General features: G+C 32.6%; 1 protein-coding gene across 3 annotated transcripts in view; it reads right to left on the bottom strand.

Annotated features, from left to right (window-relative positions):
* LOC125048949 (protein spinster) overlaps positions 1-17081 on the bottom strand; it is a 31601-nt gene that overhangs the window by 4973 nt on the left and 9547 nt on the right. For all 3 annotated transcript variants that reach the window (XM_047647925.1, XM_047647924.1, XM_047647923.1), the window contains exons 2-5: positions 5232-5428; positions 4222-4373; positions 494-694; positions 87-218 (exon numbers count right to left, since the gene is read on the bottom strand). In XM_047647925.1, the coding sequence (XP_047503881.1) occupies positions 87-218; positions 494-694; positions 4222-4373; positions 5232-5428 (682 nt within the window). The remainder of the gene's footprint in view (positions 1-86; positions 219-493; positions 695-4221; positions 4374-5231; positions 5429-17081) is intronic.

The raw sequence follows: 17081 nt of genomic DNA, 5'->3' as shown, positions 1-17081 counted from the left end.
AGTTACAAACTAAAAAATATTAGAATTGTTTTATAAATTCTTGATTTTTTTTTAAATTCCCAAATTTCTATATAACCTAGACATACCTTTCAAGCGTAATATCAGTGTTAGGCTGTAATGTCAGTCCCAGGAATATAAACTGTGGCCCCCACCACGCGAGAGCGCCAGTCACAAATGCCACACAGGTAAACGCCAGGGATGACAACATAAAGGACGGACTGAAATTGTATATGAATTGATATAATACTAATTTCGTAACCTTATTTAATGTGTATTTGACTGTCTCAAATTCAAAGGACAGGTTAAAAACACCGATCCTTAAGCTAAGAAAAAATACGTTTTGTCAAAATTTATATACATAAAATAAAATAAATAAATTAAATTTATATTGGAATAATTAATAATTAGACTTAAAATAAGAACAAAAATTTCTTGTTTGTTTGTTATATTACACTATTTTTGTTGAAGGTGAAAGTTACTAATTACAACTTACTTCTTTACTAAAGACTTAAGGTCGTCACTGTACGACGTTGGTTTCATATGACAATCCTCCGCCTGTCCTCTCTCAGGGTTCTCCATGACAAAGATCATTAGGGCTACAGCAGCCGCCCCAAGAAAGGGCGTGACACGAAGGCCATATCTCCAGTCTCCCGCTATAGCACCGGCTACGGAGCCAACTATGTAACCGAAACCACTGCAACAAATAATTGACAAAAATTTTATAAATTTAGTTGAAATTGTACAATACAATATTAAGATTATGGTTTGGGACAAAAGGCCTGTAAAGGTGTTCTAACGTCTAGTATCTCTGTTAAGTTGTAACAGTAGATTCTCGGCGAAAAATGAACTATGTATTTCGAGTTGGCAAAGAAGCATTTATTTAAGCGTTAGCAAGAGTTGTGTTAATATGAATATTATATTTTTTATTATTTATAAGTATAAGAACACCAAAACCTTTAAGAACGTACATACAATTGCATAGTTTCTAAAAAGCTCAGTTTAAATATTATTATTCACTATCGTATTAATAAAAAAATTGCCCTTAATTCATATTTTTATCGTAACTCCACGAAATCGTTTATAAAAACCTATCTATAAAGTTCAAAAATCATAAATGGCACTTCCTCTTTACATTCTGTACAATCCAATTTTTCTCAAGCAATTCTTACGTCATCAAGCGACCTTCCAGCGTTAATCACAAGCTATTTAAGGTAAGACAAGTTACAAGATGTATCAACCTCAACTTAAGACAAAAAATAGTTGGGAGAGTATCAATTAACTGTTTAAAACATAACCTACTTAGTTTCTTACAAACAAATTTCTGGTCAAAAGTAAAAAAATATACGAACAATTGCATAAATTGTTATGAAATATTTAAATGGATTGACGTGCACTCGACAAACAACAACTTTAAAATTCCATACTTTTCCACACTTCTCGTATCCTTTTGCAATTCCAAGGTTAGGATGGAACCCTCAAGATCCGTAAATTATTTCCATTAAGAATGTCGTTGACACGCTCTCAGGATATCCTTAAGTCATTACAAATCAAGAGGGAACATGTAATTGACATCTTAATTAAGTTACGGCCTACGCACTTTTAGTATTCGTCATAGAGTAAATTATTTAGGAGTTGTTCAAAATAGATGCTTTGGAGTCACGAACAGTTTGAAACTCAACCTAACAGGGCATGGGGCATGGCGTTTGTCACATTAATATATTTGTACCATTTGTACCAGCCTTTTGCACCCAAAACATGTATATTTTTTTATTTATTTAGCAAACCACTCGCGATATAATTTACGTAATATTAGTAAATTTCCTTCCTAATTCGGAATTCAGACAATTCATATTTAAATATATATTGTGTTAGTAATACAATATTATCCATCAAATGAAGGAATGTACAAGCCAAACGGAAGTTTATTGTGTAACTAGGTTGTAAATATGTTGACGTTAGCAAAATCATTGTTTCTTCTTTCTTAAAAACTACGTGTAAAAGTCTAAAGTCATCATACAAAGTTCTATAAACATTCACTGTCTATAAATATTATTTAAAAAAACACGATAGAACTAATCATAACATCAAAACAAATTACGTGTAAAAATCTAAAATTAGCTGTAATTATCGACCGATCATACGTTAAATGCAACATGACGCAAGCCGAAGGTAATGTTCCATTACAACGAATATTTTTAGACAAAAACTACGTTTTCCAATAATTCGAGATTAAAGGTGGTGGGCTGAGTGAATTTTGACGGTAGTTAACACCGATATGGGCATTTTGATACTACATATCGAAATTCTACCTTCTGTTTCGACTCGTAATAGAGAATAATGCTGGTAATTCAATAAACGCTCAATAAATGCTAAAAAAATATTCAACAGAATATGCTTAGGCAAGCATGCATTCAGTTGAACTATAATTATTATTATCCAGATAAACTTTTTCTTTATCACCGCCCCCTGTGACCCGTTAAGTTCAATCACCCAATGTCAATAACAAATCCGTCTCGCGCCATTATGACGTAATGACGCGATGTGATTCATTTGTTTTTAGATTTAGATTTGCCTTTATATATTCATTGCCAAAAAATATACATTACAACTGCTACCACTAATAATTATATATTAAATATTGTGTTTTACAGCTTTTTTGCACCGAATTAAAATTGTATTTTAAAAAGAAAGGCGGAAAGCGAAGAAAAATGCTTATATTCTTGGTCGCCTCGAGATTAGCCAGCATCAATGTTTGCCAAACCGGCATGATATTAATTACTTACAAGATTACATTGTGTATTTATTTACCTGGTAACCGGGTTATAAATACTTAAATCAGTATCAGATTCTTGGCTGTATTAAACACCTAGAAATAAATTCAAAATGGCCGATATCACGACTGATAATAGATATATGGTCTAACTTATATGCAGTCTGCACTTAAAATTTAATATTATAATAACAATACATTTATTAAATAAACATGTGTAACAAAAACAACATATGTATTAAAATATTGATGTTTTAATGTAAAAACTTGTATAATGTATACCTTGGTTCAAAGAAAAATGTAAAATGTAATCTACAATAAACTTAATTAAATAAATTTAATTAATGTTATGTTTTTTTGCAGTTGAGATTGTAAACAATATTAAACCTAACAATAATACTTCAGTCATAATCATCAAGAAATACTGTAAAACAAAAAACTTATAAATATTGAAGACAAATTTACTTTTTAATAATTTCATCCATTATAATGTAGCTATATAATTTATTAATTAATAACCTTAAAATATTTACAATTTTCTTAATCTACAAAGTAATAATAAAAATAATTAAACAATAAATAAAATGAAAATCAAAACAAATTTAAAAAGTTTGGTCCCAGTGGCAAAGTTTGTTGTATTTATTCCAATAGCAACCCACTTAGTATTAAACTACCCGCAAGCGATAACACAGTGTACTTTCTGTCGTTATATAGTATTACACACACACAAGACAAGAAAGCAAATTAAACAAAGTAGTTCCCATACACTAATAATATAGGGCACGTAGGCCGTAAAACCGTTGAAAGATGGTCAAAAAGAGTAACCGAATGGCCCTAAAGGAAAAAAAACAAAGGCAGACCAAAAGAGTGATAGTGGCCGACGAGATTGAAAGGAAAGCTGGCAAAAATTTGCTGACGGTAATATAATATAGTGTGGAACAAGTTGGAGGAGGCCTTCTTCTGGACGCTGGCCATTTTAGAATAATAAAAATGTATATATCCTAAAGTAGTTCCGATATTGTAAGGAGTTTGACGTTAAAGCGCTTCTTTTGCATTTACACTGTAGTATCTTTTTAGGACAAAGAAAGAGGTAGGCCACTGAAGAAGTGGTCTGATGGAATTTTAAAAGAATTTTGAGGTTTGACTAGAATTCAGTTATTTTATTTGATATTAGTTTTTAGGCCACATTTTTATTAAAAGTTGTTAAATAAATAGGTTTTTTTATTAGCTTATCTTTTTTGGATTTCTGTTTGTGTTCCCTCAGCATGGACACTTCGCAGCCGTTTTTAATCGCGTTTATTTGTGTAATGGGCACCCCTGAACATACTGGTTCAAAATACATAAATATATATACATAAAACATATATTACCCATATCACGCAACGTCTCAAAACAATATTTTTTACATTTGGATATATTGATAGTCGAAAAGAATAAAGCTCAAGTCTTACCTTCCAACCGGAATCGCGAAGTAGAAAAAGGCAAGCATCTTTGACCGGACATTCCCCACAAAGAGATCGCTGATGATGGTCGGAGCTATCGTGGAGTACGACGCCTCACCAATGCCCACAAGACCACGAAATACCGCGAATGTTGCGAAGTGCTAAAAAAAAATATTTATAAGAAACCCAGTTAAATCTAAATAGCCAACCTTGATTTTCAATCCTGGCTGCATTTTCAAGTTCAGTGTTAATTTTGTAGAAATAATACATGAAAGTCTGCCAACTATGTGCTCACTACCGTCGTTTAACTTATACAAAACAAAATATTTTTATTAATTGAATTGAATTTTATTCAATGCAATTTTAGTCATTCTACAAGATTGATATGTCATTAAGTAAAATTATATAATAAAATGTATTACTATAACTCTCTTGGATTTAGCCAATAGTCTAGGTTCAATTCCTGGTGAAACAATAATTCGGCTTACAAAAAGCCATTTAAACAATAACTCGCACATATATTGAGGGGTTAAAAAACAGGTATGTACCTACTATAATTATTATAAAATACAGTTATAACTACTTAATTTAGTTCCCAGGGAAACCCAACAAACATTTTTCCTTCTATAATACGATGATAATACATAATTACAGTATCGTATGATTGAGGTAAAACGAACTTTAATTAATAAAACAATTTATACAAATTTTCCTATATATACAGCAAAATCGAAAATCCTTATGTATTTAAATAAAATTACTATAACTTATTCAGTCCCATAACTTAATTGTCACATGGACCATATATCTATCTGTGCCAATTTATTTAAACCAAAATAGCCTTCGACTAAAACAATAGTATTTACAATTTTTAAAATTTAAACTTTTTTTGGTTTTATTTTTAAATTCCTTGTTTTTATATCTTCGTATCTTCAATAAAGAAAATATATAAAAAATCACATGAATTTTTGTAAATAAACCCGCTACCATTTTAATGATTGCAAAAATAAAATACTAACCGGTATAAAAGACCCGATAAGCGTCGTGGCACTCCACAGACCCACTCCGAACGCCATGATCCCCCTTCGCGAATACCTGTCACCCAGGTAACCGAAAATAGGCGCGAATATCATATATGCCACCACGAACACCGTCTGAAGCAGGCCCGCCATATCATCGCCGATATCAAACTCTTTTTTGACGTCATCCAGCACGCCTATAACGAAAAACCATTGAAAAAATTACTTAAACGGTTTAAATAACAATAAGTCATTAATATGTTGACCAGCTTGGATTATTAATTGAATATACCCCCTGAAAATATTTAAAATAAGACGTTTCGATGTTACGCATGTCTTATAAAAGTGCATACGTTAATGTTATTAAAAAAACCTTCAACATCTCCATACAACATCCCAGTCAATCAATCAAAATCACGGATGGGACGAATTATACTTCTACAAGAGGTAACCTCAAAGCTAACCTTGGGCGGTTGACTGACCAACGCTCACTAAAAATGAAAATACTAACCGGAATTGCTAACCTGTTTAATTAGCACTTCGCGGGTTTCAAAATATCCGAAGTGCATTCTGTTAATCATATTTTAAATATTTAAACAAAAATTTAGATAAGTTTTTGCGACTACCCTCAATATTGTGTCAATAGACAAAGTATGTATAATAAGACAAAAACGTCACAATAGATTCTAGAGTCTGTTGGCACTCCTCCATTGAATTCTGATAAAAATATTTTCAATACGAATTCCCTGTTTTAATAACCCTTAGCAGACGTGGGGACAGCAATACAACAAATCATATAAAATTACTATCTCGCACTAAAAGTGAAACCTTATTCAGGGTTCGATGTATCTATATCATCTTAACAGCTGTATCAATGTCGTAATAACTATATAGAATTTACAATTTATATTAATATGACCAGCCAAAATCGTAAGTTAATTATTCAAAATGGTCGTTTAAACACTGCATCATTAATCATTTGGATTGCAAGAATGAACATAGATTACATTGCATATATTTATACAATGACACAGCGGTTTGCTTAAATAAGGGGTTCCAGTATACCCATATTCAATTAAAATTATCATATTTCATTATTAATTTAAGCATATGAAGCTTGTAATAAACTCTGCAAACCGTAAAATGTATATCTATCTAATAATATCAATACAAAATTTAAGAAAGATATTTGGAGATGTTATTTGTTAAAATTACTATATACAAAAACGCAGTGAGATACTTAACCAGTCTCGCGTGTAAACAATTAGTATTAAATAAAATAATATTTAAATTAACAAATTTAATTCGCAATTTTATAATAATTAAGAAACGATGAAATCCAAAGAATGTCGTAAATTTTGATTTCTGATCTGGTACCGCAACATGTGCTGAAGGCGTACTGCAACACGATGTTAGTTGTTACCATGGTAACAATTTCTTAAATTTTTCATACATCGTGTTTAACCTTAAATTTTATAGTAAGACAAAAGAAAATATACGGTCTATAATTGATAGTACAATCTTCCAAATAAAAATTAATCCACATAAAACTAACCCGATAAAACCAATGGTTTGTTATCATTGCGACAATACCTATATGATAACCGCAATAACGAAACAAGGGTATATATATCATAAACTACTAAGTCATATAATATACAGTTCATAAATAATAAATGCTTATGTATGATTATTGCAAGGAAAGTATACTTGGCCAATTGACTAACAGTGAACACCGATTTTTAGTCTAACATTAACTCAACGGCATATTATAGAATGTTCTGTCTTATTTATTAATACGCGAATGATAAGGGCAAAACACTTAATATTTGCGAGTATTACGTACTATTTAACTCGGCCTTTTAAATAGCTAATTACATATGTTGTGTAAAGAGTATACAAATGTTATTAAGTAGAAACTTAAATAGAATAAATCAGGGTATACACACATTATATAATGCAAGTTATTTGCCTTGACTGATGGGCGTGTCCATAAGATTTGCAAAACAAACAAGTATATCCGATAAGGCGAGGGTAATCAAATAATTCATACACGACTGGCAGTTAAAAGTTATAATTTTGAATTAAGTTTCAACGAAATTTGGGAAGTTTTATATTTCTTAGTTTAAACCTGATACTGTACCATAAACGTCTATTATATTCTATTACCGCAAACTTTTAAATTAAAGAAAAAGCACCAGCTGTGGGGCAGACATTTCTACTCAAACAATCAGATTTTTCTCTTATAGAAAAGCCACCTGAAGAAAAACCTTCGTATTTGTAATATCGCTACATCGCGACACAAGTTAAATATCCAATTTTTTTTTTAAATCCTTAGAAATATATATCACAATTTTAAGTGCGAACGTAAACACGTTAAAATTCTACATAATTTCTTCAAAGAAACGAAAAAGGGGCTCATTCATCAGTGTTAAATCCGTTTAATCGTAATGTTATTTCCCATTGAAACGTGACATTAATCATTCTTTTGATTGTCCCCCGAACACATTGTTGTAGCCCCATAAGTTTTTTTTTCATTTGATAAACTAACAAAAGGCCCAATCGATAATACAATTTACGAACGAACGTGATCAAAAACGACTTTCACTTATTACATTAAGATGTTTTAGCCTTACAAAAATATTTACTATATACATATATCATATCTTTTAATTGTGATAGGTACACACACACGGCGAAAGTAATAAGTGCCTCCTCACATTCAGAAAACTGAGTGGCAACTGCTGCAGAGGAAGGCCTGAGAAAGATTCTACTTTCTCTAGTGAACGGTACACACTTTCCGTTTCGTTAACTTTATATGAACACAAGTACTTAAAGTAATAATTTAAACCCCTATTCAATGTTAACAGCACGCCAACCTAAATACTAACAAATACTTATTTTATTTTATCATTAAGCTCAGTTAAATTTTGTACAAAGAATAAGGTTTTAAATCATTATTTACATACTACTAGCATTAAAGGTTACTTATAAACGAGCATCATTTAATTTCTAGTTAAAATTTCATGGTTGTCACTCGAGACAAGTAGGACATTGCGTAAACTAAAGCTTTACCAAGCATTTAGCACTACGATGATCTTGAACTTGGCCAGTCAATGCAGGTCGGAAATGGACATTAATTTAATATTTATTAGGAAAATCGTTGAATTGCTAATCAAACGCGACCAATGACCTTCGTTTATTACTGTTAGGTGACGTTAAAACGCGTGGTTCGACGTGAGGTTTACGTCACTTGATAATTTTGCTAACGTAGCTTGTGGGAGCCAGCGATGCAAAAGCGAGTTAATAGTCAAAAAAACCAACCGATGTTTGCATACATCTTTAATGCAATTTAAACCTTATAAACCAAGAAATAAGTGTCATTTTAAGTTAACATTTAGAATGTTGTATTCGTGTCAAGTCTTCAGCTAAATTGGAACTATAACATACAGAGCTAAGGTTTAAATTTCTCTGATTATATAAACGCGATACAGACGCTACGACCGATAACTCGTACTAGGCATTCAATGTCGGCACATTGCGCACGCGGCACGCGCAGTATCACGCCATTTGCCTCGACCAATCACAACGTTGCTTTACCTCGTGAAAGATTACAGCACTCGACAAGTGGGTGTACTGAAAACTCGCGGTCAAAATGACGAAATATTAGTTTATTATTAACCGTTATATAATTAAAACTAGGCAGTCAAATGGAAACGGACAAATACAATTACTTGAGAATGTGCCAGCTAATGTGTAATGAGTTCAACTTCTCCAAATGCTTTTTATTTTTATCGGTGTACTTGAAATTCCACAATCACGAGTTTTAATACTTTTTTCTTTTGCTATATAAAATCACCTGTAAATCTATCGCTAAAATACCATTTGACAAAAATGGCTCCGAAAAAAGAGGGCACTTAAAAATATCTATTTTGTAAAGAAAAAAATATATAATTATAAAGAACTACTATTTTTTATTTTTTTTATGATTGGACAATTCACACCAATTGACCTAGTCCCATGCTAAGCTGGTGAAGCTTGTGTTATGGGTACTAGGCAACGGATATACATACATATTATAGATAGATAGACATATAAATACATATTTAAACACCCAAGACCTAAGTACAACACCAAATGCTCATCACATCGATGTTTGTCTCAGCCGGGGATCGAACCCGGGACCAATGGATTCGCAGTCAGGGGTACTAACCACTAGACCAATGAGCCGTCAAAATTAAACTATTACACCCATAAACAAATTTACTAAGAACCTAGCCTAGTTTCCCGCCATGTATTAAAAAACCCGCATGGTATATTCGTATGCATTTCCAATCCATTTACAACCAGACACGTAGCAACGGTTACACGTAGAAATGCAATCGGCATTTCATTTCCGGATCGGTTCCGTTCTACTACTTTTTGCTTAAATGACGTCTAAAGCTTAAATATTAGTTTTTTCTTTAGTAAAGATAATTAACTTAAATGTTGTGTTGGCCATTAAATTTTTTATTTTAAATCAACTGGTCAAAGGCTGCGAGATTAGTTCCACCAAAAAAATCCTTAACAATAGAATATTAATGCAAGATTTTTTTCATTTAATTTTAGAAGACTCTCATTTGTGTTAGGTACACTAATAAAAATAATAGTTTCAACAAAGTTAACTTTGTTGAAACTTTTAATTATTTATTTGGAACAGCGCTTACTTATGAATATATTTCAATCAAATCAAAAAGTTTCATTTCCATGACGTTTCAGTGAAGAAATTTTTAGTCTTACATACGAACATAAACAAAAAAAAATATACACCAATATAACATAATATATAAAGATCATATTCCGGTTTAAAGACGGTTAAAAATACAAGTAAAAAAATACATAATTGTGAAACTAACGTATGCAGCAACACAGGTGAAGGTTAATTGCATTTTCTATTGTTTATGCCCTTTCCAACAAAAATTAAAATGTTTAAAGAACTTTATTTCTCATTACAAAAAATATTTTTTTATTTACATGAGAAATTTAATATTAAGTATATATACGAACGAGATACACGTCGCCATCAGCTAGCCCAATTCTAGTCTAATGGGCCCATTCTGATGTGTGTCTTTAATGCCCTTTTGAACTGATCAATCACGCTAATGTTACGAAGCTTAGACGGCAACCGATTAAACAATTGCACACCCTCATACCTAATAGATCTCTTTAAATAATTTGTGCGCGGCTTTGGCAAGATAAGCAAACTCGCTCGACGAGTATTGCGTGTAGTGGTGTATTTGATTTTATTAAATGATAAGTTACTATGTAGAGAGTTATTTAAAAATTTTTTAATAAGGATACAGGTGCTATAAACATATAGTTGTTTAATCGTCATAATTTTAGTTTCTTGGTAGATTTTATTAGTAGGTGTTAAAAAATTGTATCTGAATAGTGCTTTTATTAATTTATTTTGTAGTGTTTGTATTGTAGAAATTTTGTTTTTGCATGCTGTACCCCATATTTCAATTAGGTATATGAAATGTGGCTTGACTAAACAATTATAGATCAAATGACGTACAGATTGCGGAATGCATTTAGATATTGACCAAAATCTGCCTATAAGTGATTTTAGTTTGGTAATTATGTGTGATATATGAAAGTTCCATTTTAAATTTGTATCCATTCTAAGACCCAGATATTTCTCCCATTTTTTGTTATTGATTTCAACGTCTTGAACTTTAAGCGGATGAAAGATAGGAATGAGTTTATTTGTTGCCTTGAATATTACATAAGATGTTTTTGAAATATTAATTGTTAGAAGATTTTGTTGAAACCAAGAAGATAGAACATTTAGGTCTGATTGAGCTTGAGCAACCATAGTCTGGATATTTGAACCAAAGTAAAATAAGCAGGTGTCATCAGCGTAGAGAGTGATTCGGCCGTGTAAACCGAGTTCGTGAATGTTGTTAATATATATTAAAAATAACAATGGACCTAATATAGATCCTTGTGGGACGCCGCATGTTATTGGTATTTCTGAACTTTGAGCATTACCTATTTTTACTATCTGGGTTCTGTTTGATAGATATGATTTGAATAATTTTAGTGCACGATCTTTTATTCCTATGCATTCTAATTTTTTAAGCAATAAGTTGTGGCTTACGGTGTCAAACGCTTTTTTCAGATCAATAAAGACACCCAGCACCATTTTCTTAGAGTCAATATTTTGTTTTATGTCGCTAACGAGATCGGCTGTGGCTGATAAAGTGCTGCTTTTTGATCTAAAACCATATTGACGTTTAAAAATGAAATTGTTAGTTTGCAAGTAAGTGTCAAGTCGTGAGTAAATAATCTTTTCTAATATTTTTGATATTGTAGGTAGAATAGATATTGGTCTGTAATTGCCGGGTTCGGTTTTGGGGCCAGATTTATGGATAGGAGCAACTCTGGCCTTTTTAAGAGAATCCGGAAATTCACCATTATGCAGCAGCTTATTAAAGCAGATCGAGAGATATTCAGAAATATGATCAACTACGCATTTTATTGTTTTAGTATTGATCCCATCTATTCCACTACTACAATTCGTGTTTAGTGTTTTTATTATATTAGTGATTTCAAGTGTTGTGCATGGATTAAAGTTAGATAGTTCAGAGTTAAGACTTTGAGGAAGTGCTAGTGTAAAATTAATGTGAAATTGTGTTGGTATTTCATTGGCTAGTTTTAGCCCTATGGTAGAAAAGTATGTATTAAAAGCAGCACAAATATCAGTTGTTTGAGTTAACTCTTTAGTGTCTATAATAAGTTTGGAAGGTGTGCAATCTTTATTTAGCTTGTTACTAGCCAATTTATTTATTAGACTCCACATTTTTTTAGGGTTTTTAGCGTGTTTAATAAATTCGTTGGAGAAGTAATTATCTTTAGTTTCCCTTATTTTCCTTTTGACCGTATCTCTTGTAGTAGTATATTGTGCTTGAACAACTATATTTGTAGGATCTTTTTTTAGTTCAGCCCATAATTGGTTTCTAAAGTGAATTGCACTAATGACTTCTCCACTTATCCAATCTTTCTGAGGTGGATTAAGTATCTTTTTCTTTACTTGTTTGCATTTCCTTACACAGTCCTTAATCGTATCTTCTAGTAAAGAATAATCAAGTGTTGCTACATCTAAATTGTAGGTCGTGAATAGTTTGTTAAATTTAGCATAGTCAATGGCTTCATATTCAGAGTATATTAACTGCGGGGCTTTGGATTTTTTTAACTCGATATAAAGTTGCCTATGGTCGGACATTCCTGTCTCAATAAATGCCATATGAAAACGGTCACTTCTTAAATTTGAGCACACGTGGTCGATTATTGATTTACGTGTTTTCGAGTCACGTGTACAATATTTTTTCCTAATTTTATTTATGATGTTATATCCAGCCTCGTCCATTACATCCATATACTGCTTAGTTTGTTTTTCATTCTTTTTCACTAGATCTATATTAAAATCCCCAAAGACTACAGCCCTCTTTCTTTCTCTTAGTTGCAAGCGAAGTTCTTCCAAAAACTTTGAGAAGTTTGTATCTCCAGGATTATACACAAGTCCAATTTCGGTGGCATATCTGTCTAATTTGACCCATAGGTAGTTGTTGCCATCTTTATATGTTGACTCCGACAAACTATGTCTAATACTGTTATGGACATAAGTTGAGACTCCACCACCTCTAAAATCCGATCTATAATTGAAATAATGAGTATAGTTTGGTAGACTCATCTCTTGGGCCTGAGTTTCATTAGTGATCCATGTTTCTGTAATGAGTACGATATGAACAGTTTTAGAAATTGTTTTTAAAATGCATTTGAGTTCATTAAATTTGCCTTTTGCTCGGATACTCCTAGCATTAAGGTATAAAAACGATAAGCGTGACTTGTGTGGTTGTAGCTGATTATGGTTTTGCAAAACTTCATAGGTATTTGTATCTGTGTTGAGGCGTTTGGTTGTATTTGTTACTTCGAGTTTTTTGGAGACATTTTGGTAATAGTGGGAATTCCAGATCTGTATTTAATAGTGATGTCAGTATCTCCCGCAGCCTGACGTCGCACTAGTTCATTTTTTAAATTTTGCAAATATTTTTGCTGAGCTGGAGTTAAGTCTGAATAAATTTTAATGGCTTCTGGAAATTTAGACTTGTTACGTAATAAGTATTTAGCTGTAGTATTTGTTTCGTAACAAACTTTGATTCTACGGTTTTTGCCTGGATTAAATTTTCCTATACGAAAGACCTTAAGGGGTTTTGGTAGACTGGGGTTTATGGTGGAAATCAGTTGTATTATCTTATCTTCATCCTTTAACGGTCCTTCCTCTGCGTTGATCGCTATTTGTTCAGGTATACCTGCAATAATGAGGTTTTTCTCCCTTTGATTGCGATCTCGAACCTCATTGATCAGATTTTCATTAGAAAGATGCTTGTCGATAAAATTGTTTGGCAAAGATTCATTGTTAGCCGTTTGATCTTCCACTTGCGACAGTCTGCCCTCCCAGGTACTCATACGAGCTTCAAGAGAGATTATGTCATCCCTAAATTTCCGCGTCACTTCGAAAATTGCAGCGTTGAGGTCGTCCCGCCATTGCTGCCTCAGATCTGCGAGTTTAGTATCCATATATTTTGTCAGCATTTCAGTATCGACGTTTAATGATGATGCTAAACTTGTTTTCGGCGACACGGATGAAGTAGGAGCAATCTTTTTGCTCTTGCACGCCGAGCACTTCCACTTTTTCCTATTCATCGGTAGAATTTTTTTAAAATCAGCTTCAGATAGATCAGCGCAGAAGAAATGCAACACCGTGAGACAAGATGTGCATTTAATCAATTCAGTATCAGAGGCATTTTTTAGGCATTTACCACAATCCATCTTGGAATATTATAAAATTAAAAAAAATAAAAAGTATTCGTTTCGTAGGTATGTGCGCGCCAGGATTTGATCCACAATCGACAGTGTGTATGGTGTTCCTAACAACTTGTTACAAGTGCTAACCAATTCATTACTTGACTTGCGAATAAATCGTATATAACACAATTACGATTTGTCCAAAACAGTGTTTAGGTTTTATTTTAAAGTACTTGATTAGCACAAGACACTTTTAAAAGTCACTTCACTATTTTATGTCAGTTTTTTACAACAATTACTCTGATGTTTAACCACAACCAAACGAGAAATGTCCATCGCGGTATGGCGGATAACAAATTGTTCGATCACGACACATTAATTAGAACAGATTAAGTGCATTTGTACTCAATGTACCGACGTACTAACCCGTATAGATTTTTTTTAATTACCGACGCTTTCAAATATAGAATAACCACATCTGGTTTTTAATTAGAATGATTGCGTTTTGTGTAACAACAAATAGACGATCCACAACATATAATACCTATGCATTTTTGTTCCTTCGTATTAAGATATTTCTTGTTTTCGTAATCTGTCTATTAGCGGATAGTTATGTCTTAAGTAAATAAGAAAAGATTAGGAGCAAAATCAACGATTCCTTGCAATAGTATTTTCTATAGCAATACTGTCCGTGTTGAATAACATATAATTAAAAATAAATCAAATAGTTTCAACCCCGGTTTTGCAAACCAGGTTGCAGGAGCACATATTTTTTTAACCATGAATCGGTGTAGAATTACCAGGTGTCATTCAAATACAGTAGAACCTCGTTAAGTCGAACCTCGATAAGTCAAAAACCTCCAAATCTCGAAAAAATGTTTTGTTCCCTTCCCTTAAAACACCAAAACCTCCATTACTTGAAATCTTGACCCTCTGTTAATCGAAATAATCACCGAGTCCCTCCAAGCCATTTTGGTACATATTTTCACTCTATAACTCGAAAAATTAAATTTGACCTCTGTATCTCGAACATAGGAACGTTTTATTTTACAACCTTTACAACTTGATCATTTGGAATTTATTATCTCTATTGTTCGAACAAAAATAAGTTACCGACTTTAAGAACTTGCCGACAATGTGAGTACACTATTGTTTCTTAGAAAACATTTTAGGAGTATACAATAATAAATTTATGACTCATGGAAACACGTGTTTACTTGCTTTTTGTCAGGTGTTCAATTTTGATTCCCTTTGAAATTTAGCTAAGCCAGTCATTTGTTTTCGACAAATTTATAAGAATAAACCTCAAACTCTTTATGTCGAATCAAAATCCGCCTAAGTCGAAATTCTCCATAAGTTGAAAACTCTATAACTCGAATTTTTTGGCGTCTCCCTTGATGTTCGACTTATAGAGGTTCTACTGTATATAATTTATCAGTATTTGGGCGAAAATTTTACTAGAAATGTATTTTAACACCATTTCTCTCATATACAAAATCTATAAACTTTGATCATTTTATCACATATGTATGCATATACATTTTATTTTATCCACACTTTCCGTGATTATGACAAAGTGATGGACCATGCATAAAAAAATAAAAGAATGGTAGAGAAATGTGACTGCAAACTTAGGAGTAATAGGAACCCTGTAATGCTGAACTCTAAATGCCCAATTCCTATAAAAAAAAAACAAATTCCCGCAAGTAATTATCAATCTTCACTGCAGGAGTAGGACACACGTGACTAGTAATATTCATTGAATAATAATTCTCGTACAATATTACCATACAACGATACCATTTGAATGAGACTATATCCAATTACCGTGGTAAACCGCTACAATGCCAGCGGTTGCGTTAACCAATTCCTGGTAATACATTGCTTATGAAATTCTTATAACATAGGTATTTAATTTCACTTATTACAAAGTTAACTAATTGGTTGTTATAACCAAAATACCAGCAATTGAAAATACTTTAAAAATACACATTATTAAAGCAAGTATATTCTTTATACATCTTGCAAACCTGTCACAAATTTATTTTAGATTATTGATCCATATTTAAAGGTAACATGAAACATCATAATTTTTGCGGGTAGTCAAAAAAAATTTGCAGATTTTCGGCGGTATGGCGGCCATTTGGAACCGTCCGAAAAGTATGGCATGGTGATTTTCGTAAATGGCTGCACGACGATTCATTTACAAAAATTAGCCTGGTACAAATGGTTGATTTTTTTTTATTAACGTATTCGCGTCGGTATGGCGGGCTGTAGGTCACACTGGAGAAGTATGGCATGACACTGCCGCCTCGTATTTTTTATGGACTATCGGAAAATACTAGAATTTTTGTGGAACAAATCGTTTGACTTTCGTAATTAACCCGACGATTCCGACTAACGCCCATGCGATTGGGCCGCCGGTACCAGCGCTCAGACCATCATTTTTCCTGAAGAACCGCCATACTGGTAGAAATGATCCACTATTTCGTGTCACTATCTCCCGGCCTACTAGCTGCCCACGACACAGGGAAGCCTAGTGTCGGGGCTAGTACACTTTCTTTTTGACTAAATATCCTTTTTATTATGTATAATAAGGTTTTTTCTTTCCTTTCTTTCTTTGAAGAATATTAATTTTTTTGTCCCCGACATATTATTAGGAGGCGTCATTCCAATAGATCACTCATAATGAAACAAAACGCGCTATCGTCTTTTGTTTGTCACGCAATACTTTAATTCGGCACTGTATTAGCGTTTATTCATCATTTATATTCCTTCTGTACTCGTATACATTCAATAAAACTTTAAGCTTTTCCTTTGGAACCGCTATATTAGTCCCTGACCCAGGAACCGTAGGTAGGATACCATAAGCCACGATTGACCTATAACCTTATCATTTCTGTTTGATTTGATATAGATTATACTCATATAACTGATATCAGTGCGGTGTGCACTGTCCTCGGTATTGCAACACGGTGGTTTATCATTTCACGATAAACT

Source organism: Pieris napi, chromosome 4 (assembly GCF_905475465.1).
Source record: "Pieris napi chromosome 4, ilPieNapi1.2, whole genome shotgun sequence".
NCBI lineage: Eukaryota > Metazoa > Arthropoda > Insecta > Lepidoptera > Pieridae > Pieris > Pieris napi.
Note: the sequence above shows the minus strand (reverse complement) of the source record. Positions and strands in the feature narration are given on the sequence as shown.